The following is a 24520-nucleotide window of genomic DNA, read 5'->3' on the forward strand; positions in this document are numbered from 1 at the left end:
CTGTCATATGTGCGGGCGCCTCCTTCCCAGCTTTGGAAGCATCCCCCGTGATTTTTTTTTCCTCGTCAACGCCAATCAGTGAAAAAAAAACGTGCGCGTGTCGTGCGATCGCGAAGTGAGATCTGACAGACTCTTCTCGTATGATAAAACGACATTCATATGACTTTTTCTTTAAATCGGTATATTAGTGAAATTTAAAAAGACGTCTGACATAATAAACGTTGATATTAATACATCTTATATATTCTAAAATTTCACATCGAGACGGAAAGTGAAAAAAAATCTTGCATATAAAATATTTTAAGTATATATATTGAAACAAAGAGATTTTTAATTAAATACGACACATCTAATATTTAGATTTTTCCATTGATCATATTAAACATTTCAAAAGTTACGGGTCTATCGTAGACCATTATACAAAGAAACTTTCTATAATTATTGTCACTTTCACGATATTGAAGTTGGTTTATTCGCTAAACCGTCGCAATCTCGAGAGCGAATTTGCACGTGCTTGTGTGTGCTCGTTAAAATCAGCAGCACGAACAAGCGTGATTCCCCGAATTCTGCGTACCGAATCGACATTTCTCGCATTCGCATATCACTTCGAGTATGCTCGAGAATTCAATTGAGTAAACACTTATTACAACGGCATTATTCTCGGAGGAATTTCATCGAGTGTTAAGATGACGGTATCCGGAGAACTTAACGACGGAAATCGATGAGCTCGATCTCCTAAAATCTAGTCGATCGTTTTTTTCTAAAGCGCAAGTGGATTTTGCACGGGGACATCTTTAATAATAAACGAAGATAACATGGCACATCCATCGAGTTACCTTCTCGTGATCCTACTTGTCGTCCGCGCGATACTCGCGGAGAAGGAATCGAACATCCTCAAACTAAGCAAACCGCAGAAATTTGCTTCGATCGGCACGAAGATGTCAAACTTTAATACAACGGAGTACGCGAACGAGAAAAATGAATCTAGGAAGCCTTTAATTGCCTTCAGCAAAAATAATCCGGAACTAGATTGGAAAAACTACTTGAAAATGTTCGACAGGAGCGAAGAGGAGCATCGGGATCTCGACATCGATTTTATGAAGGAGAAACTCGAAAAAACGGCTAATAGTATACAGTGGCTCGCCGATCTTTACGATCCTCTTAGATGGGCCAGAGTGCCTGGGAAACTTCAGGATGAATGTCGAAGGGATATGGAAAGGTTCCTCGGCGCGCTGAGAAGCGGGAAAATCTGGGCCGCGAGGAGTAAGTATTATTCTAATTAATTAAAATATATTTAAAAAAACTTTCCAGATTCTCCCCCATCTAGATATTTTTACATTAAATAATTTGAGTAATTTAAATACATCATACCAGTATGATAATCATCGCAATTGTCTACATTATAAAAGTAATCTAAATTCCTTATCGCTTTCGTTTCATATCCTGAATAAAAATTTTGACGAGAATATACGACTTTTTAAAAATGACACGACACGAAGAAAGAGAGAGAAAAAAAATAATAATTACGAATTATAAATCCAAGTAAATATAAAAAAGTCATGACAGCATAGTCATAGGATGATAAAAAAATTTGATTTTTTTGTAACAATAAATCATAATCAATTAAGAAAATATTTTTGGTCGGTGAATATTAATCTAGATATCTAGAGACATTTGCATTTATATATTCGATTAGATCTATGACTATTATATGATTGTCAGGCAAGAGTGGCTCGCTAAAGATTCCATTACTTTATGAAACTTTTACATTCTTCCATCTTGTAATAATCGAAATGCTCTGACCCAGTTTACAATTTAATTTAGTGAACTTTTTAACATTTTACATCAGAAATTTTTACAAAGTTTTCCATGAATGTCACAAAAGAAAATGAAATTTATTATCCCGAACATGATATTTTATATATAGGATTCGGAAGAAAATCAACACTAAAGTCGTGCAAATGAAATGCGCTCACATAAACTCTTAAACTTCTTGAATTCGAAATGAAGCGCACAATTGTTTTAGCGAGTGTTTTCGAAATTTATCTTAAAGAGAACTTTTCGTATAAATCAAAAGAATCTTAACATTTTATCCTCTTTATATAAACTTTTACACATTCTTCATATTTTTATTTTTATCCGTGTCATGTTATATATTTTCTATTAATTTATTTATATATTTAGATTATTTTCTATAGAATATTTTCTATTAATTTATTTATATATTTAGATTATTTTCTATAGAATAGCATCATAAAAAACATTTTTTTTTTTCTATCAAGCTCGATGATAAACGTAGATATATATTTGTATACGTTCATAAGAATTAAACGATGACCGAGAAATGTATATATTTGTCACACACATTGTGTATGTTTTATTCAGAGAGAGAGAAAGAGAATTTCCACAATATTCCGATAATATTTCCGATTGAGCAAGAACCCCTCTTGACATTTTTGCACGCGCAAATTCCATCTGCTATATGAAAATCCTTCTCGCATTATTCAACGATGCAGCAATTGTAAAAAATTATCGTTCGCGACTATATTCGCGACAAAAATTGCAATGATATAACGCACGTAACTAAATTAAGAGAGGAGCGTGGAGGGAGTACATGTATAAATTATCTTGCGCAAGCAACGTTATCGGTAATTAAGTAATAATAACAGCCGCTACTAAAAAGAATATCGTTGCTGCACGTGGTGCCGCCCGTGATTTTAGAAAGCTGAGAAAGGCGAAGCGCGCAATCGAGTTCGCGATGAAAGCACCCAACTGCTGCGTCAAAGCCAGGAGCCTGCGGTGCTGCGGAGTCACCTGCAGATCTACAGCGATTTCCGGTCACGGCTCGCGAAAACGCCGCGTTCGCATTATCGGTATACCCGCGGTAATAACGTCGATATAACGACGGATGCGCCGGCGGCCAGGCGCGCCACGAAAATTGCGAAATTGCAATTGTAATTCGCGACACGCGACCCCCGGCAGGTGTATCTTCGCGCGACTGCCGATCCGGGCGTACGTGACAGCGGTTCGAAAACGAGCAGAGTTGCAATTATGCTTAGAGAGCGATGCTAATTGCCGGAGATAATTATTTTATCCCTGACTCTGATTAATGAGACTTTATCTCTTATGAAATGTCATTATATATACAGGGTGTCCTCAATTTAAATGGCAAAACTTTAGGAGCGTGTAGGGGACCGAAAAGCTGAGACAGAAAGTCCTTTAGAGGTTTGTTCACGAAAAAGAAACAGAACAAGTTTTTGTTTTTTTATTTATTTATTTACATTTCATTTATGTTATCATCTATTTAATGCAGATATTGTTCAAAATGTTGCCCTCTTGCAGCAATGCAAGCATTACATCTAGCACTGACCTCATTAATTGCAGCTAGACATTGGCTCTAGTGATATTTGGTGCACCGTATCTATGATTCGATCTCTTAATTGCTCTCTTGAATTGATAGGCATCGTAAAGGATAACATCAAGTGTTTACATATGTAAGGAACCTTGAAGCAGAAAGTTTATTCGGTGCCAATCAACTCAAGAGAGCAACTGACAATGAGAGATGGAATTTTTGCGATTTTCTCCAAAATGGAGGAAAAACGAGCAAACCTCTAAAGGACTTGTTGTCTTAGTTTTTCGGTACCCTACACGTTCTTGAAGTTTTGCCGTTTAAATTGGGGACACCCTGTATATATGGAAAAATTTTGAAAAATTATGTGGAAAGCTAATTAAATTAATTAATATGATGAGAAAGATGATAAATATGACGCATGTGGATACAATTGTCATCGCGAAGATTTAAAATACGTTTAAGTCGATCCGTAATATAATTCTATAGGCAACGAAAATAATTACGTTAAGCAACGTAATCGTGAAATATAAGCGAAGGTAATAAACTTGGGCAATTATCAAGTCGCCGGGCGACAGGCAATAAAAAGTTGCATTGCATTTTGTCCGCTATCACGAGGATTGTTTCCAAACGCTCCCCGAGCTTGCGTTACGTAATTTCTTTCGACGTCTCCCCGATCTCGCAGCTGTCATAACGCAACGACGAGTCATTATTCCTAAAGCCAAGTTGTCATTAATCCGTCGCAGTTACGCCATTGTTGCAAATTCCTCTGCCAAAGTGCAGCAGTGTGGCTTTGTGGCTCAAGACAATTCCGTAGTGACTTTATAGCTCTTTCTAACCACGTTATAAATCATATATATATATATATAGGTATAGATTATAAAATTATGGAATCCAACGGTTCAACTTTCGCTAAGAAGTCAGAACTAAAGTCAAATTCCACATAGTGACTTTCCCTAACTACGTAATAAAATCGCGTGTGCATGTATATGTATATAGGTACAGATTATAAAATTATGCTGTCCAAAAATCGAATTTTCGCTGAGCAATCAAATCATCTTCCAAACATAAACGAGTGTCGAGAGATATATTGTCTACGTCGAGAAACTATATTGCAACGCCGCTTACGATACGGCTTGTTAGAGTTTCCGCGCGTGTTTATTTGCGTAATACCAATGCTTTTAAATTATCGCACAAAATTGATTACTTTCGCGTTAACAGAACGCGCGTATTACGTTCTTATAATAGTGTTCAGCCGACGGGAACATCGATTTATGCAGCCCGCCCCATTACACTTTCTACTCTGGTGGTCAGCCCAAGTCGTTTTACGTAACTGGCAATGAACCTTCCGCCGATAGCCCACGTTATTTGGGTTCTTCGGGTAATTTGGAACGACGAAATTTCATTGCGCTCTCGGTGCAGATGGTTGTAAAGCAGTTTTTTTTTTTTTTTTTTTTTTCCAACGAGAGAAAGTCGGGAGGAAAAGAAAAAGTTATACCGAAACGCGCAGCATCCGGGTAGCTGGATCGTATCTGGAGCGATTTCGAGAGTTTTCTCGAGAGAGAGAGCACGTGGCGTGCAAGCTGTCATGAGACTCGTGCGAATTTTTCGCACGTCGTCGAGCACGCTCGTTTCGCGAAATGGCCATCTCGGAAGGATCTTTCTCTTTTGAGAGACACGCGATAAGAGTCGCGCGACAACGCGACGCACGTTTATCTCGCTCGTTCCGCCCCGATGATCGACAATATTTCTCAACGTTTCATCCGGCTTTTCTTTACAGTGTCGGACGCGAGCGGCCGCTATTCCTCGCAATTCCATTTTGGTAACGGCTTCTGGTTAGGCTCGAGCACCCTTTGCAAGGAGCTCAATGTCACCAACGGAAAAAGCGTAACAGACGACAACGAGCAGCCACCCTTTCCTCTCAAATTCCACGTTGCGAGGCTTTATTTAAATCTCCCGAAGGAAGTCGATTTTTCGGTAAGTCATCGGCCCTTTTTGTAACAGTTTTCTTTCGCCGTTTTATAAAACTCTTTGCTTATCGAGAGAGACATGATTACAGAAAAGTTTTCGCGATATATTAAATATTTTAATTATTAATTTGTATATGTGTATAATCGATGATATAATTATACACACACGTAGATACATGTTTCTAAATATATAATAATAGATATATAAATATATTTTTTTATACTTGATACAATTAATTATATATATGGTTGGATAAATAAAATATATTAAACAATTTACGAGAATAAAATATTGCTTTTCAACTTCTTGAACAAGTAAGTCTACATCTTGTTGTACAATTTTATCATCGCCACGGTTGATTTACATTCTACATAGTAGAGTGCAACGAAGCAGATATTATGACACAAGGCGCGTTTTGTGGATTACTGTATTTACTACTCGACGACAATTTCACCATTCCGAGTACACTCCCGAATGCGTAGCGATTGTGTGGATAAACTACTGCAGAAATTAATTAAGCGCGCATCGACGCCATCGCGAACTGACGAAATCGTCATGAGATCGCATGGATTATCGGATTATTCATCAATCATTTGTTTGAACGTATTGAGTTAGATCGTACCGTAAATAATTCGCGCTTGGCAGCGATGACAGTGGCGCGAGATCAACGAAAACGTATGTAATTGTGTAATAATAAACGATTATTTATGTATTTAGTCATTTAATTTCTAATAAGACAGATATGAGATGCCTATAATATATTTTTAGTTGCGCCAAGTTTGCTTGATAGTTGATCATTTAATTGACGTTTGAGCTAAATAATAAACTTGTATTCTTTATATACCTGTATTATAAATAATTCACACGCAATAATATATTTCATTCAATCGCGATACGTTTTGATAACACATACGGGAAATAAATTTTCAAGCGTTTATGTATTTTATTATTAGCATATTTTTGTCATTCATATTTTCTTCTCAAAACCGGCACCCATATCATTATATTCGGATTAGAGATTTGATTTATACAATATATATATATATTAAACTGAGGCAGTGCATCATGAGCTTGGTTGATAAATAACTCATATAATAATTCATATAATAGCATCGTAGATCTCTGACTCTTTAAAAAATAATCTATCAAATGATCTATCCATATCAAAATTCCAATTCTCTCAAAAATCTGATTCTATCATTTTAAAGAATAGAACACTTCAAAACTTTTTATTAAATCGGCTGACCGGATTATTTAAAATTGAGAGAGAAATTTAATATAAACTCGATTTAGTGAAATTATATATATATATATATATAAACCCACATGGTATATAATACTTAGAAATGCTCTCAATTTTTTCCTCTTTTTTATTACAAAAAATTTTAATAATTTTCTAAATTTAAATCGTAATTTTAAACTGCAAATAAACATGGCAATTTTGAAAACGTCTTTAACGAGGCAAACTGAACATGTATAAAGGAATGCCACATGTCTTATATTCTCCTTATATCCTATAATCTCGCGAATTAATGAATAAAATTCAAATATGTGACAAAAACCTTTCTTAAGTTTGCCGAAAACAGTAAAGGATATTAGGACACAGACTAATCGCATTTTGGTTAAGTCAAAGATCTAGTAACAGCTGGCGTGCCAGTTTAATTTCCGATTGGCAAAATAAAATTTCAATTTGCACTAATAAGATTGTTCGATTATTTGTTCCTCAAAGTTTCTCAGTACCATTGTTTCAAGCATTGGAAAATCGGCGTTTCTAGTTTCTAATTTTATTATTCTTGCAAAGTTAAGTGATATCATTATGTGTTAATTACTATAATTTCCCGTTTAAGCGATTTCGCGCGATTTCTCGACGCAGGAATATAAGTTATCGCTAAATAATGAAAGAGCGTCGTGTCGATTCAGAACTAGGACTTCTAAATTCAATAAAATCAAGCTCTTAGAGTTAAAAAAAAAGTCGTTTTATCGACTGCGACGAGAGGAGAGAGAGCAAAAAAAGAAAATGAAATTGCACGCGGCTTGTGTGCCAAGAGCCGACGAAAAAAAAAGTGGAAACTGCGTTTTTTTCGCAACCGGAGATTCCCATTCCCGTTGCTACGCGATCGATAGCTCTATGCGACCAGACGAAGATTATAATCTCGAATATTGGGGCGGATTCGACAGTTGTCATTGTATTTTTGTGCGAAAAAATCCTTTTAATCTAGATAAAGAATTTACCGGCAGATTAGATTATTCGCCGAAAAAGTTTGCAATATTCACCGCTATTTTTTACGTGTAAAAGCATCGCAAAGGATACAAGTACGTATATCGATTTTCAAAGAATATATTTCTCGGTCAGAATTTTTTGTAATAAATCGATATACATCCTTAGATTTTTTTTTTTTTTTTTTTTTTTTTTGTGGGAAAAGAGAATTTTTTTCTCCTCTTTTCCCACTCTGTTCGCAACAAGATTTATTAATCAAATAACTTTGGTAAGGGATAGAGAGAACATTTTTTACTCTATAACGACATCGTTTCATTTTCTTTCCAGACACGTCAGGTATTTTTGGGTCTCTGTCTGCCAGGTACATGCGACCGCGCATCCCTGACCTCGATGCTAAGGGCCAGCGCTGATAGAGTCGAACGCGAGGGCAATTCGACCTATCGATCGAGCGGCCCGAAGATTCACATTGTTACGGTGAAGCCCGTGCCATCTAGCAATTACTGCGCCTGGCAGGATCCCAAATTTTACGTGCTCTCGTGAGTAATCTTAAAAATCCTCTTACAGCTTGAAAAAAATCCTCTTACGGCCCGTAAATTGTTTACTCGGACGGGATTTACCCGCCATTCCGGGTGGTAGACTTTATGATATGACTTCTCCAAATCACGCAATTCGACATCGTTATCAATTCGGTCGAAAGATAGCGCAACAATGTTGTTATTATTTAATTTCATTTTATGAGTATCGATCTGTATGTATTAGAATTACTATCTATTTATATCACTTAATATTGTGTTTATACGCAATGTAATTTTTCATAGCATTTTAGATGAGAGACGGAGTAAAAAAATATTATTCATACGGTTTAAAGTGAGCAATACACTTGAACTGTCTAACGACACACAACTTGGAAAATTTCATTCCGGGACACGATGCTTCGGCGAAACTTATGAAACTAGCTTGCCGTACTTTCGGCAAACGAGCGAGTACCTCCTCCTTTTATATTCGAATACAAAAGTCTCCCGCAATATTGAAGAAGAACCAAAACCTCACGGTCGAGCAACATATTTTTCATCGATCGAAATATTTATTCTAATTTGAATATAATTTCGTTCGCAATTGCATTGGTATTCGTATTAATCGAACAATTTAAATAGCTTAATAAAAGAGCTATTGAACTAGATTAGGTGTATACAGAATATTTTTAAACTAAAATATCGATTTTTTTTTTTTTTTTTTTTTTTTTTTTTTTTTTTTTTTTTATCAAGAGGAGCCGATTTCTTTTAAACGAAAAAATAAACCGAGGTCCGAAATATTTACATCGATATTCAACATCAGAGTGTATTTTGAAAGCTTTATTTACTTCGATGCATGCAACGTTATGAAATTTTGCTTTATCAATTTTTTATAAAGTATGTTCTGCATTTCCATCTGCGATATAAAAATAAAAGATGAAAACGCGCGGAAAAATTCAATGGCCGTCTATCGGTTACATATTGATATGAAATATCCGAGCGAAATTGTGAGATATCCATGCTTATATTGTACATTCACTTCAAAACGAACACGTAACAGTTTGTATTTGCGAAATGTATAATTGCACGTTCCCGTGATACAGTGATTGTGCGATTGACGCAGAAGTTTTATAATTGCACTATACGCGACGCAATCGTGAAAATTTTATCTTCGTGAGTAAGTCGCTTCGATGTCTATAAAATAAAATCTACTTAAATTAATATGTGACGTGACATAATAAAAATGATGCATTCTAATTAGACACGTATCGGCATATGGCTGGAGTTTTAACAATAATTAATTGTACCTCTCTTAACTTTAATTCCCGTAAAAAAATAAGTCCGCTAGGATCATGCAGCGAAGATAATCCTTAAAAATGTCTCTAGTAAATCCTAGAACGTTATATACAGTGTTCAACCTTTTGTTTTCAGAAGCTTTTTTATCCCCACAAAGAAATTTATAGTTTTTAATAACGTGCACCACCAGTTATTAAAAAAAAAAAAAAATAAAAAATAAAAAAAAAAGGAGAGAGAGAGAGAGTGCGTAAGAAATTAATATCGATAACAATAACGGTTTTTTATATTAGCGATGCGAATGCAATTAATGGAATTTCTTTCAATTCAAATAAATATTGCTAAACAGATTAAAACTGAACTGTATATGGTATTACAAATGAATTATACTTCTAAATGTGGGAATTTAGTTTAAGTTCTCGTTGCATAACTGATGCAAACTGTGTTGAACTGAAAGAGACTACTGAGGAATATATACTATTAATCGCGTATATTGCAGTTACGGCTTTCGAAAAGTTCGATCCGCGACAGAAGTTATGTCTACGACGTGCTGGAGAAAGCAATAGCTGAGGCTAATTCTGGATTACAGTCGAACTTTGGAATATAATCCAAAGTTCGAGCTTCATTAATGGGCTCCGCGTATGGAGAGACACGTAAGCCGATTCCGGCCTTTCGAAGAACTCGTACATTTATTTTTCCACTCGATGTTGCCCGATCGAAAGTTGCACTTTGGCCGGACTGTCCCTTTCCTTTTTAATCGGCTCGATGGTAAACGATATCGGCGACATGCTCGATTATTAATATTTCGCGATCGAGAAACGTACATCGGCCGATTATGTAAACAGTGCACCCGCGGAGGAAGAAAATGCGTGTTAAGAAAAAGTGTATTACGCACGTGAACTGATGGTTATACGACAGGTATACAAGCGACATCGTAGCTCGCGGACACGCGGTACATTAACACCGTGGCAATGAATTAATATCGCGAGATTTTTCGCCATTGCGCAATCTCGTCAGGCGATATGTACCACGCTGTACTTGACGCTGTCATCACACTCGATTGCACGAATGAAGATGATACATTCTCTGTAAGAGCGAGAAAGCTCGATTCATATAAGCTACGTATATGGTATGTATGTGTGTGTTTCGCACGATTCAAAACCGCATATAATCGAACAAGACAACTTAGCGCGCAAACTTAATCGAGAAGTCTATTACTTATGAAAGCTTTCAATTTAACTTGGTTTAAGTTGGTTAAGTTAACAGCTTCGATCTTAACTCTCGGCGTCCTTAATATTCCTCGATTCAGAAGACAAGCCCCTCTCTCGCGGGAGGGAAAGCGAAGTTTACACATAAATATGGTATATAGTGCACGAAACGCGCCGAAAGCACTCGGAACAAGTCCAAGAGAAGAGCGGCCTCTCCCCTTTTTCTCTTTCACGGCAAGTTTTCTAATTTACGCTCGACGGAAAAAATATTGGCGACCGGTTGTTTGGAGTTAGTGCCAAAGCTACGTGGCACTTAGCATACTTTCGCGGTTGCGTTTCACTATCGAGAGGAAAAAGAGAAAGAGAATTGCGATACGCGTCGATCGCCTTGCGTAATGGCGATCTGACGTTTGCACACATGGTGAGCGCAAATATTATAACAAGCCGGACGCGACGTATCATGGATGTCAAATTGAGCAAGTATCATTGCGCAGATCGACGCGATGTAACCGCTGTCCTAATCTTTTTCCAAGACCAGGCTCACATCAGTAATGTAGTCATCGCGATGTAACGTCATGTAAAATATTGCGTAATTTTCCAATTGAAAATTAACTCTGCGTCTAAATGAGAACGGGACGCTTCGTCGGACACGCGAGCCCTATACGCTTCGTGATTCTACCTTGGATGCATTTTTAAAAAATGCATATTTTTCCATCGTTTACCTTAATCATTTTCCTTTCAAATTACGCAAATATGAATAAGATATTACGAGTCACAGCAAACATGTGTCATTCATATACATATACCATAATATTCTATTAATGTTCATTCACACATATCTGTTTTTATAATCTACCTGACTTTATAAAAACACTGCGAATTTATATATGTTATTATAAGACTTTTGACCGTATAATATACCTGACTAACATTTAATTAGTCATGAGAAAATAATGGTAACCTTAGTATTAAACAATAGAATGACTGAAAATTAGATTGAATTAATATTATAGGAAAAAAATCGCATCGACATAATGATGAGTAATTTCACAAGTATATTATGTGTCTCGTGTTCACAATTGTTAAAAGATCGATTTACTGATGCGATATTATCGCGATATTATTACATAGATAATGATTGTTGCGTAAAAGCGACACGGCATTATTTATATAGGCTTGGTAATTGCGAATTGCTTGCATTTAGTGTAAGAAACGGGAAAGCAGATTTTTTTTTCTTCTCGTCGGCCTAGAACGTTAATCATCTCCCTATGTCGGGAGAGACACGCGTTACGTAATTCGTAATGAAATTACGAAGCATCCGTTAAACCGGTCGATTGCCGGACACGTACATGTATATATCACCGAGAAATAGAAAAAAAAAATAAATAAATAAATAAATAAATAAAAAGCGTGCATCGCATCGGTAATCGTAGGTAGAAAATTTTCTATTTTTCTATTAGATCAATCCATGTAGATATATATCAGTTTTTCCCTAGTGAAAATATCCGTGAAAATGGAATTTCGAGAAAATCGATAGATATTGCACAAAATTTGTATTTGTCAATAGAATTCTGAAATTTATTCTAGAATTTTTACAATTCCCAATTCAATTCAATTGACTCACATATCTTCGTAAAGCAGATTAAATTAAAAGTGAACAATTGATTAGTCACTACTTTTTAACTCGCAACAGTTTTTAATATTTGATTGCTAATGCATACGCGGTTCCGAGAAAATATTCGTTTATATTTAGAAGAATGCGTTGTTATCGATTGAAAGCTGTAGCATATGAAATAAAGCTGATGTGAGAGACAGTCCTTTAAATCTGACGATGCCTCGAAACGTCCCAGTTGCAACTATAATACTATTGCAGAGTAACGTGACGTGTCCTTGCGATAATGCATAACGATGAAATAACGAGAACGACAATGCGGGATTGTCCGACGCAGAGAAATTGCACAGTTCAACTTCCAAGGAGACTTACTATCTAATGGCCCGATTTCACGGCACATGCCTGCTTCAAAAAGTCATTTTGCATCGGTATAGAAAGAGAGAGAGAGAGAGAGAGAGAGAGAGAGAGAGAGAGAGACCGGTTCGCACGAATTAACTCACGAAAAATTTCACGGTATTCAGATACGCGGCATTTTCTGATTTTCATTTCTGATTTCTCGAAACGATTTTCGAATGACCCAAACGACAAACGGTATGAGAATAGAGATACATCTCGAATTTCTCCCGATACAAATACAATTTTTTCTGAGAATAAATCCGACTATATTATTACTTGACAAAGGTAATAATAGCGTCGTCCTTTTACGCTAGGACGACGGCAGTTCGCAATTTATTATCGAGTCGTAAAACATCCTCGAGTCATTTCGCTGTCGAGAAGCAAAGTGAAAAAACTTCGCGTAGTTCCCCTAAACGCGATGTAAAGACAACGTGGATAAATCAAACGGGATAAATAAGGCCCTTCGCTACGCAGCAACGCGACGAGCTTGCTAAGTTATTACAGTTTTAAATTATGCTAAATCGATAGTTGCTTCACGTCGTATAGCCTTCTTCCATAATACGTGATCAATAAAATTGCGTTAAATAATTACATCGTTAACATAACGTTTTCCCGGCGCGCGTTGATATTTTATATAAAATAATATATATTATTGTACTAAAGGGATTATTATTAACGAATCGAGATAAAAATAATGATGCGAATTTACCAGTTAAAAATATGCGATAAAGATGAGAATTTAATGGAAGAATTAATATTAAAATATTAAAATACTTAACAAAGCTTTATGATATTTCACAATATTGATAATAACGCGAAGCGAAATACAAATAATATATGAGTTTAAACGTGAATCAAGTTTCCGATATACAATGGTAAAGTCAGAATAATCAATTGCGACCGAAATCTCGAGATACATATGTATAACTCAGTTCACCAAGTTGGAATGAGAGTAAAATGGTGTGGGTCGTAAATAATCCTTGCGAGTGCAATATGTCATAATCCTCGACACGTGATCCTTCAAAAATCGCTACAGATAATGCTACGTCTATATAAACCACGTGATAGATCGTTACATGTACGTATGATCCTTTAAAGTTTGATATAGACGCTTTCCGGTATCTCTCTTGAATGCAAGTTAAACGATATTTATCGCGTTGCTACACAGATCCAAGATGATATTTACACGGCAGCAGTTCGCGCTGCGCGGTTGACAAACAAAACAACAGACAGTTTATTTTTCAACGTCAGAGAAATAAACAACGTCCAATGCTACAAAAATTTGAATATTCGCACAAAACTATCGCGAGAAAAAAATCTGTCACTCTTTCAAGTATATTATTTTGCAATCGTTATGTGATTACTGCTCTAGAATAGATCAAGTTTGACAACCTGTTACAGAAACGGAAATAAAATGCATAAGCTAAGAAGAAATTGCTTAACTGGGCTTAAGAGTTAAAAAAATTAACTCTCAAGAGAGCGATGCTAACTAAGATGTCCGGAGTGCAATTATGCGTCGGCCGAGCATGTATCGCGCGCACTTGCACGCATGTGTGGACCTACATGTATTACGTAAGATTATAGAAAGCCACCGGCGAGTAGCGTGAAAGTGCTTGCGCTGTCGTCTGCATTCCGGCGGAATGCGGGCCTCGCCACGGATGCAAATTGTGTCCAGAGTACACGCTCGGGTCCAATCCATTAAATCGTTTACGGAAATGAAAACCGTCAGATGTGCAACTATATTACCATATACGTGGTATCCGGCTTATCTCGCGATTTCAATAAATTTCAATTGCATATCTACACACATTCATATATGGAGGAAGAAAAGTACTAAGCCGACATGCCATTTTATTGTCGCGCAAAAAATTTATAAAAATTTATAACGATAGATAATATACCCGAATTAATTTCGGATCATATGGATTTAGAAAACCTATGTTTAATTCCGGTATTTTTCTTCTACATATATGATGTCGTGGAAAAAAATTATCAATCATTTTTTATTCCTAACTTAAGACTTAAGATATGTGATTCTGCACATTTGGCTATATTTGAGAAATATTGTAACCTTGCGATAAATATATTATAAGATTGCAATGTGAAAAAATGCGCTTAATTTATACCGAAAGAATAGATACAGTGGTCAATCAAGATCGAAAAAACCTTAAAAGATATATAAAACATCATAAAATACTATAAAACATTAATAAAATTTAAAAAAGAAAATTGCCCTTTATATCCAGATTTATAGCAATTTCCATGTATACACCAACGATTTCGTAGCGACTGTCGAAAGCTTGCAATTTATTCCACGGCATGCTCGGTAAAGTGAGAAAGAAAGCTTTTTTAGTCGATGAAAGTTACAAGCGGAGACTGTAGTCGAAGGATTAAATCAGAGTAGCGAAAATACAGGTTGGTAAGAAAGACGAAAAAGAAGAAAAAAAGCGAAAAAAAGAAAGTTGCGACGGAAACTTCTCTCGTGAAACTTTTGTTTCGGACCGCTTCAGATCGCTTCTGCTTGTTTTTCTCTTCACCAGGATTCGCAGGTAGTAGCGCGTTAAAATGGGTTAAATGTGAAGAAAACGAAGGATGTCTGTGTTGCCATACTATTTCGCGCCAGGAGAGTGGTGTTTAAGCCGCGCGAGAATGTGCTGTGGGGAGATAAAAAAATCCGCAAAAGTCTTTTCCCCCTAGCTGATTCCGACAAAAATAATAATTTAAGGCTGACAAGAAGATATAAGGCGGAAGTTTCTACAACGAAAATAATGTACGGCCCGAAACTGCAAAATTCACTGTCCAAACCCGCTTTATCCGTCTATTTTTTTCGTGGTTTTGTATCGGTGTCCGGAAATACGTAAATAAGACACGCTACAAAATAACTTCCAATATTTCAATCAAATATAATAAAACAATTATATTGTATATAATATTGTATAATAAAATAGAGAAAAATTGAACATAAAAATTTTAAAAATAACATGAAAATCTTTCTTTTCATTTATGTATACTTCAATATTTTCAAATATATTTATCCGTAATTCCATGCAAATAATTAATTGAAATTCTTCAAAAAACAATAACATTCCTGTGATAATAAACGTCGATTAATTAGAGTGAAAATCGATTTATAAATACCTTTAAATGCAAATCACGGAGATGTTATTAAATTCTCGTGTAATTATTCTGCAGCACGTCTATCAATTATAAATCCCAATCATGCGTTAATCTTTAACGTGCAAATTCGATATTACGTTCAATATAATTCCGTAATAAAGGACGGAGATGTCAATCTTTCATCGCAAAACTGTCTGTAAATTCATGTCCATCGTGATTAATCGCATCACAATTTGCAACCGAGTTGTAAATTAAAATTGCGAGCATATTTTAACGAAAATATATTTAACGATGAAATATTTACATCGCAAAAATCCCTATTTAAAGCAGATAATTATATATCTCGTCTAAAATCATTTGTGCTACTAAAATCCACAACGATAATAGAATTCCACAAGAAACTAAAGTAATTGCCTAAATATTCTAGTTTCTAGGCCTAACAGCTGTTATATACGCGTAATGGATAACATTAATTTGTGAGAGATTAAATTGAAATGCAATTGCGGAAAATCGTACGATTAGTTTTCCGAGTTTAATCTCTCGAAACATTAAGCTCTTTCGCGAATTCAATGACCGTATAACCAATGCACTGTTCAATCGAAAATTGAAAAAGTTAGCATACTTCTATATAGTACACTCGGTAATATTTCGTTATTAAATCGCACGGTCATAATCGATTTCTTGTTTTTCAATTCTCTTCCGATATCATCGAATGCGTTTGTAAAGCGATATGACTTGCGAAATTTCCGGCCGCGTATATATCACCATAACAATGTATAAACCCCCATCCTTCTATGATACAATAAGCACACACACACACACACATATATATATATATACACATACATACACACACACACATAAACACATGAGCGTTGAATGCAGAAGTTAGTATTGTTAGCGGTGAACAAAAGTGATGCGCATGGTTATAGAACTTCTTGCGCTTCCACTTTACGAGCCAAGTGTAAAACCGTGACTAAAAGCGTTCCTAAAGACGGTGATTTCTACCATCGTCATCAGACAATCCGCTTAATCTTTTACTCGCCATATACCTCGCTAAATTAGCGTTAACTTTACCTATCTTCTCGTTTGATCTTGTGACAACTCTATTACGTTATGAGAATTTCTAAGAAATTCTACATACATAAAGATTTACATATTTAATTTATTAAGTATCAGAATTTAATTAAAAGAGTATTTGTATAATTTAATTTGATTCATTATCTAATAATTCTAATCCGCATCTCTAATATTTAAAAAAATTCTTCTTATCTATTAAAAATTAATCAATTAAGAGACCGAAATATATTTTCGTAATTAACTTCTAACTATAGCGTAACTATAATTTTCTTTTTACTTGATAAATTATTAATAACATAATACAGCAACCCAGATCAATTTTGTTTTTTGTTTTATACCTTATAAAAAAAAAATATTTATATTATTTGAATATTCTTTTTTTATGATGTTTTTTCATCATTAATCTATATACACTCTTTGACAAAAAATCAAAGCATCCCAAAAAATAAAAATAAAATATAATTTTTTTATTACCTACAATTGCATAAGTTTACAATTATAAATTAATTTCACAAATTCATAAATTAATTTTCATATATAAAAATTGTGTATAGAAAATAAAAATATATTATATATATATTTTTAATGTATCTTACTATCATCTTAATTTTAACTTTATTTAATTCATTTTAGACTGTTTCATAATAAATTTATTAAACTGTTACTTTTTAGAGCCATTGGCGGCGCGATATTGATGTTGATGATCTGCGCAACCGTGTATGAATATAGATCATTTTCCCCGATGGGGGACGTCGAGTCATCGAGCGTGTCGAATAACAACGACAAGACCAATGATTTCGTGGATAAGAATCTGAATCAAGACCGCAGGATCTCGATGGGACAGGAGAACGGTCAGGAGCTGATCGAAAAGGGGACGAAGCATCCGCAAAAAGAGAACCCTATTCAGGGGAAAAATGATGGCGAAGGTCGTTGACATATATAATCTTGTCGATATATCTTCTTGAGCCAGATATTCTTAAATTCCTTGACGTCGCTTTCGTCGTCACTTTTTTTTTTCAGGATTCTGGCTGAGATGCTTGCTCGCGTTCAGCCCCACCGTCAACGGAAGTAAGATCATTAGCACCGATCCTGCGGCCAAGGATAGTTTAACTTGTCTTCACGGTCTTCGGGTATTCTCGTTGGGATGGGTCGTCATGGTGCACACGTATCTCCAAGTTTTTTCCATCGCGGGTAATTTTACGATGTTTTTTCCGAAGGACTATTTTCCGAACCAAGCGAATAGCGAAGTGACTCGTGGAAGCGTCGAGAACACGATAATGCATGAAAATTGTATATTCGATTAATAGCACTTGGAACCGATCGGCTTGCTCTACTTTCTATAAATAGCTTTCAATGCAATTGAGCGACGTTATGACGTAACGGAATGTATCGGATTTCCTGAGAGGCGCTAATCGAGACTCTTCCCCGCTTGCAACATGCATACTTTCACCGGCTCTATTTCGCGAAGTTAAGCGTTTCCTCGTTACGCTTTACAGAGAACAAGACACTGCGAACAGTCACGGAGAGGAATTTCATGTTCCAGACTATCAGTAACGCAACATTCTCCGTAGATACTTTCTTTTTTATCAGGTGAGGAACAATGTACGATAAGCTTCTACTTTAATTAGGAAGATATTAACTCTTGTGACAATATCTCGCGCAGCGGTTTATTGGTGACTATACTCTTCTATCGATCCCTGGGTAATCTGAATACGGAAAAGGGCAACTTCTTGAAGACAAGTTCCACCAAATTCGTTATCATGATTCTGTATCGATTTGTCAGGTAAATGTATTTCGCGATTATATTATATTATGTAATTTACGCGTGAAGAGAGTAACGTCTCTTTTCACACGAAACAATTTAATTCGCGGATAAATTATGGATAATGTACAAATCCTTTTATCTTGACCTCTGGTTTCCTCCTTTCACAAAGATTGACACCGGCTTATCTCTTTGTGTTGGGAATGAACGAGATTGCCATAAAGCACGCTCAGGCGAAGACAGTCTTTTCACCTGTTATTATCGATCATCTAACTTGTGAGAAATTCTGGTGGCGAAATGCGCTTTATTTGAACTCTCTATATCCGCGCACGGAAATGGTAAGATGATTTACGTTTCGCTTATCCTAATGTATCTTCCCTTTTTTCTTACTACTATGTATCGCTCGCGGGACAAAGCTTTCAACGTAATATGAAACTTCTTAGGTGCATTTTGCGCAACAGCACCTGGCGCGATCTAACCGTAGCGATTTAAACATTAAATGATTAGAAATAATAAACGCAATTGTTGAGAAATAAGATGCGATTAAGTAAAAAGAGATTTTTATTATTAATGTACTCTCAACGACAGTTAATGAGCGAGAGAATTGTTAGAATGTTTCTATGTCAAAGTGATATTTAATGCGTTACTTTCACGATAAATTTTTCCTCGTTCGAGTTTTCTTACATGGGACTTTCGCAACTTATCGCGATGCGCGATCTCCTCAGTAATCGAGATACGCGATTATTGCATTAATAACTTTCTAGTGTATGCTGTGGAGCTGGTATATGGCAAACGACACGCAATTCTACGTCCTTGGGATACTTCTTCTTTTGCTCTCCGTCAAATATTTCAAGACCGGGGTCGTTATCGTTTTTCTTTTGATAGCCTCTTCATGTTTCACTACGTTCTCCGTAGCCTACAGCAACGATTACATAGCCAGGTAATGTACGAGAGATTCCCGATCGATACTATACGTTCGTCACACATGCATATATATATATATATATATATATATATGTCGCGGTTTCTCGAAATCTACTTAGTGTTTAATGACCCTTTGAATACGTTTACTGCCTCATGATATTAATTCGTATAACTTGGCAAAATTAAATTTCAAATTAAATTTAGAAAACACCTAGATTACATATAAATAACAGTACAGAGATAATATTTCAATAATTTTGAAAAATATAAAAAATTTATAATTAAAAATATTTGTCGTAAGTTCGAATTATTTAAGATGAGTCGACGTTAAAATTGCTTATACAAGTTGAAAAATATTAAAATATATCTTACTAATCAAAAAAAAAGTCTTAATTATATCAAGAGAAAAATTACACTCTATTCGCGCGGCTATTCTATGAAACATAACAATCGAGATGCGGTCTCACCTGCATCGCCTGTAATTGGAAACAGGCTTTAATTTCAGCTGGCGTCTATTATAGAACGCTTTATCGGCATTGTACTTTGCATTATTCGCCTGCCGATGCGGCAATTTCATTGCGCCGGTACACACTGCGTAATTCCTTTATCTAAGTTTTCGCATAGGATCCAGGAGCCATTTGCCCTTTTCGATGAGCTCTATGATAAACCCTGGTTAAGAGCGGGCCCGTATTTCGTTGGCACAATCACTGGATATATCCTCTTTAAAACGAAATGTCAATTAAAGTTACCTACGGTGAGTATGTCGATATTGTTCGCAATGGTTTTACGTTTTTAAAAGTCAACCATTCGGTCAATCGATCAGCGATATATTCGCGAATTTACCGACGAAATAATTGGCAAAAAATCAAGATATCGATAAAATGGGCGAGAACGTGAACAATAAAAAGAAACGAAATTATGCAAAAAATGATAAATATTTATATTCGAGCAATTTATATATAAATACACTAATAATAAACGTTAAATAATGCTATTCGTTTATATCGCGATAAGTATCTGCTTTATAGCGTAAAATTTTTCATAAAAAAGAGTAGATAAGAGAATCTCAATTTTCTAGGGAGCAGAGTTAATCGGCTGGATATTATCCGCAATGATCATGTTTTCGGTGGTATATGGGCTGTATCCCGGAAATTTGACGGTGCTGGTGAGCTCCATATATGCGGCCTTGGCTCACACCGCATGGGCGATGGCCGTTGCTTTTATCGTGATCCAATGTTGCACAGGATCGGCACGAATGATTGACAGTTTACTCTCGCTAAGACTAATGTATCCACTCTCGAGACTCACATATTGCACCTATCTAGTGCATCCCGTTATTATGATGATCACGAGTACACAAATGGATGGGCCGTTACATCTTCACAATGGGATCGTCGTAAGCGTAAAGAAAATTTTCAGATTATTAAATTATTTTATAGGGCTACGATATATTTTCATAGAATGATCCTTTTTTGTCAATGCAACGAAGATAATTCTGATTTTATGGAAAAATGTTGAAAATGAAAATATAGAATAAAATTATTTACAAGATTACATTTTCAAACAATCGATTTTAAAAATTAATAAACTTATTACTTCTTTACGTCGCAAGAGAGCTTGAATAATTTTTAATTATCTATAGCATGAATAAAAAAAGTCAACATAGTATTTAGAAAAAAGAAATAGAAAATAATTGAAATTTATAAAATATATCAGAAGTATTTATTTGTAAAAGAAAAAAAAAATATTCATTTTTTGAAAATAGAATATTATAATCGTAATCATAATTTGATAACCGTTACAATTTCAACACTTTTTGATGTAGTACAAACATTAAAGTTTAAAGAAGACAAAATATAACTTTCCATTCCCCCCCCCCCCAAAAAATGACCCTTCGTATAAGAAAAATCTCATTTTATATATTTTCGATTTATTTTTAGGTATAAAATCCTATCCAACCATACTATATGACATATCACTGTATAATAGATGCTATCGTCTTGCACATATAAAATTCTAACATGAATTATGTATATAAAATATTTTGATTTTATTTCTAATACGGAAAATGTTAAGATTATATATGTTTCTCCCACAGCTCATCGTCTATTTCGGTAACTTGGTAGCATCGTACCTGCTGTCATTCTGTATTTCCCTCGCCTTCGAGGCACCAGTGGTAAACTTGTTGAAAATAGCATTCACCTCGCAGAAGAGGGTGAGATAGAATGCGATTGTTTGGATCGATAAAAGGACAAATGCGATTGTTTAACGCGGTAAGTATGTAGAAATTATGAAGCGTAAGTTATCAGATCAATAGTGACTATAGAGATACATTGCAACTATGAGCTCGTCGCTTATGCGCCATAATCGTAAAATTCAGATATTTATAATTTATATTAATATAAAAAAGCGCAATAATAATAATTATAAATTAATAAAAAAAAAGACAATCGATATGAATATCGTGAAAATATCCGGAAATTTTTTTTTTTTATTTACGTATCGATATTTCTTGCAGGTAAGGGACGTTGTTCCGAATTTCAAGCTCAACTGGAAGATGAATTATCGACTACTTCTTTGGAACGTATTCATGATTATAAATCGCGGATATTCGATTTTTAATAATAATGTCGTACATGAAAAGTCTCTCTCGATGACAATTCATCTCGTGAAACAATCTTAAATCCCCTTAAAGTTTCTCTCCCAACAGAAATCGCTCATAAATCAATTTATTGTTATTAATGAGTAAAGAAGGGATAACAAAATACTAAATAGCTTTTCGAAAATGTAATCAATCACCGCAGAAATAGAACAATACGGCCAATGTAAAAAGTAATTAAAAATAACTGAAAAAATATAATTCTCTCAGTTTTGTAGAAATTTCTCGATTTTATGATTGCAGTCTTTTGCAGAAACGATAGAATTGAAATAGCTGAATACACAAATTCTCTCCAAATCTTGATACGGGATTACGACTATGAATTAAACAGTACGATTCTGCTAATGCGAGTATCGTTTATTTACATAATAGATAGGAAGACATTCTCCGTACCCAGCAAAGCGTAAATCGCTGGTTATGGAATATAAAGTCACGTAAGCTAAGAAATTATTTTTTCGCGCCCCGTACATATCTACAGGAATCTTTTGTGTCGAGGAAAAATCTAGCCATAAATATATATCAGGTAATGTATAATATGAAGAACGCTCAAGTGTGCAACACGTTGGAGATACATTGTAATACGTATCGGTCTTTTGTAATTTCTTGTGTGAATAAAAAATATAAAAAAAACTGACTATGGCAATATTCAAACTGAACAATACTTTTATCGTACAATTGTCAGTGTATAATCGAACAACGTATAATATATACAATAATAAATTCAATCGGGAGAACAGCGTAAAGAGAAACATGTGTGACATTCATCATTTCAGATGCAAATCATGCGACATAGCTGACAGTTCAATAATTTAAAAAATGAGAAATATATCGCAAAAAATTGAGGAAATACAAATAAATAAAATGAAATGTATAATATACCTTATCATATTACTATAGAAGTTTTACACACAAAGAAAGCTATATATTATATTTACACTGAACGATACATATCATTTTTTTCGATTTCTTAATTTTTTTACCGATACCTCACTGTTAAATATCTGAAAACTATTTTTATTGCATATAACACATTTCAAATAATATTAAATTTATTTAATAATACGCGTGTATAACGTGATACGGATTCCTTTCCAAAGTCACAAAGCTCATTCACAGCACACATAATTTGCCTTTATATCAAACCAAAGTAAATCTGCGAGTCTGCATATCAATTTAGACTTGCTAGCATATCTGGACGAGCACAAAAGCCCGCTTTCCTTTTCTGCCATCAGCAGTCATAAAATGGTACGTGACGTGAAAAGAAGCGCATGTCGTAAATTGATTTTTGATGTTTAGCAGACATCAATTAATTTCGTTTAAACGTGTTCATATCTGCTGCAGACGCGAAAATCTCGACTTCCTTCGAGAATGCAATCCTTTGTCATCCCGCGCTAACGATAGATGATTAATAACTGCAAACTGGATTTATAAATGTGCAACAGCAACTCGAAAATATATTTAATATATCGATTGAAAAATATTAGAATAAATATATGTACAATACGTATATACATATAACGAGAATGGGAATATAGTACGCATACCACATTAATATTTTCTCATCGATCAAATAACTTACATATAATTCATTTAGTATAATTTTTATAAAAAGTAATTAGATAAAATCAACATAACACATTAGACTTATTAGATTCAACTCGATAAAGTCAATTTCTTTACATTATGCAAATAGCGTAGACATTGTTTGAAGCAATTTCAAAAAATATTTACATATTCTGCAAACGATCATCGTACATTTGCACGATATTGCACGGCGGAGAGACGAGCAATATTCTTTTCGATTTCTTCGAACTTCTATAATACATTTCCCCGTTTCATTTTCACCTTATTTTGCATGTGTCACAGTTGCTGCCATATGTATATGGGTTTTACCGGGGCGAAAAAAGAATAAGAAATAATATATAACGGTAAACATTTGTACAAAATGTTTAGTGACAGCGTATCCTTATACGTGACATGTGTCGAGCAAATACTGACTGCGAAAAGAATTCCCGGCTCACTTTTCGCACAGAAATTGTCAAGCATATATTTCCGCGAAATTTTTAATAGCGACGTCATTTTTTATCCCGATAGCGAGAGAGTAATATCGTTCGTCTATTGTAAAATTTTGACTTTTCAAAACATTTTATCGAAGGAAGCATGGGAATATAGAGAATTGTAAATTCGAGATACAGCCACATTAACCGACAAAGTTCTAATGGATTACGATTACGTGCGAAAGCATCCGCACGTGCTACCGCATATGCGAGATAAAGCGCAGCTGTGTATGAGAACATATCGACATAAAATTAGTAGCTTATCAAGAAGATAATGGATGAGATTGGATGGACGATTTTTTCACTAAACTTCGCGGCGGCGTTTAAAACGCGTCGAGGGTTTACTTGAGAGATAATCGTAG

The 24520-nt window shown here is 35.0% G+C and overlaps 2 protein-coding genes across 8 annotated transcripts in view; one reads left to right on the forward strand and one right to left on the reverse strand.

Moving 5' to 3' along the window:
• On the forward strand, positions 1–22652 carry LOC138943535 (nose resistant to fluoxetine protein 6). 2 transcript variants are annotated; one of them, XM_070314472.1, is made up of 13 exons: positions 1–1263; positions 5130–5326; positions 7866–8074; positions 17429–17682; positions 17777–17947; positions 18253–18346; positions 18420–18539; positions 18691–18856; positions 19283–19458; positions 20067–20196; positions 20521–20844; positions 21541–21715; positions 21961–22652. In XM_070314472.1, exons 1-12 carry the CDS (start codon positions 816–818, stop codon positions 21664–21666), a joined length of 2415 nt encoding a protein of 804 aa, XP_070170573.1. In that variant the 5' UTR covers positions 1–815; the 3' UTR covers positions 21667–21715; positions 21961–22652. The 2 variants fall into 2 exon arrangements, with proteins under 2 accessions (XP_070170573.1, XP_070170654.1); XM_070314553.1 differs by having other exon boundaries at positions 20521–20838.
• Positions 1–24520, reverse strand: part of Tyn (trynity) — a 161750-nt gene that overhangs the window by 102313 nt on the left and 34917 nt on the right. Inside the window, exon 1 of one of the 6 annotated variants that reach the window (XM_070314775.1) lies at positions 10239–10296. The exons of the other annotated variants lie outside the window; for them this stretch is intronic. The gene's annotated coding sequence lies outside the window, so the exon portion shown is untranslated. Of the gene's footprint in view, positions 1–10238; positions 10297–24520 lie in introns of those variants that run through there. 6 annotated transcript variants of the gene reach the window in all.

Source organism: Polyergus mexicanus, unplaced genomic scaffold (genome assembly GCF_030449975.1).
Source record: "Polyergus mexicanus isolate NDT 795.1 unplaced genomic scaffold, iyPolMexi1.0 SCAF_1, whole genome shotgun sequence".
NCBI lineage: Eukaryota > Metazoa > Arthropoda > Insecta > Hymenoptera > Formicidae > Polyergus > Polyergus mexicanus.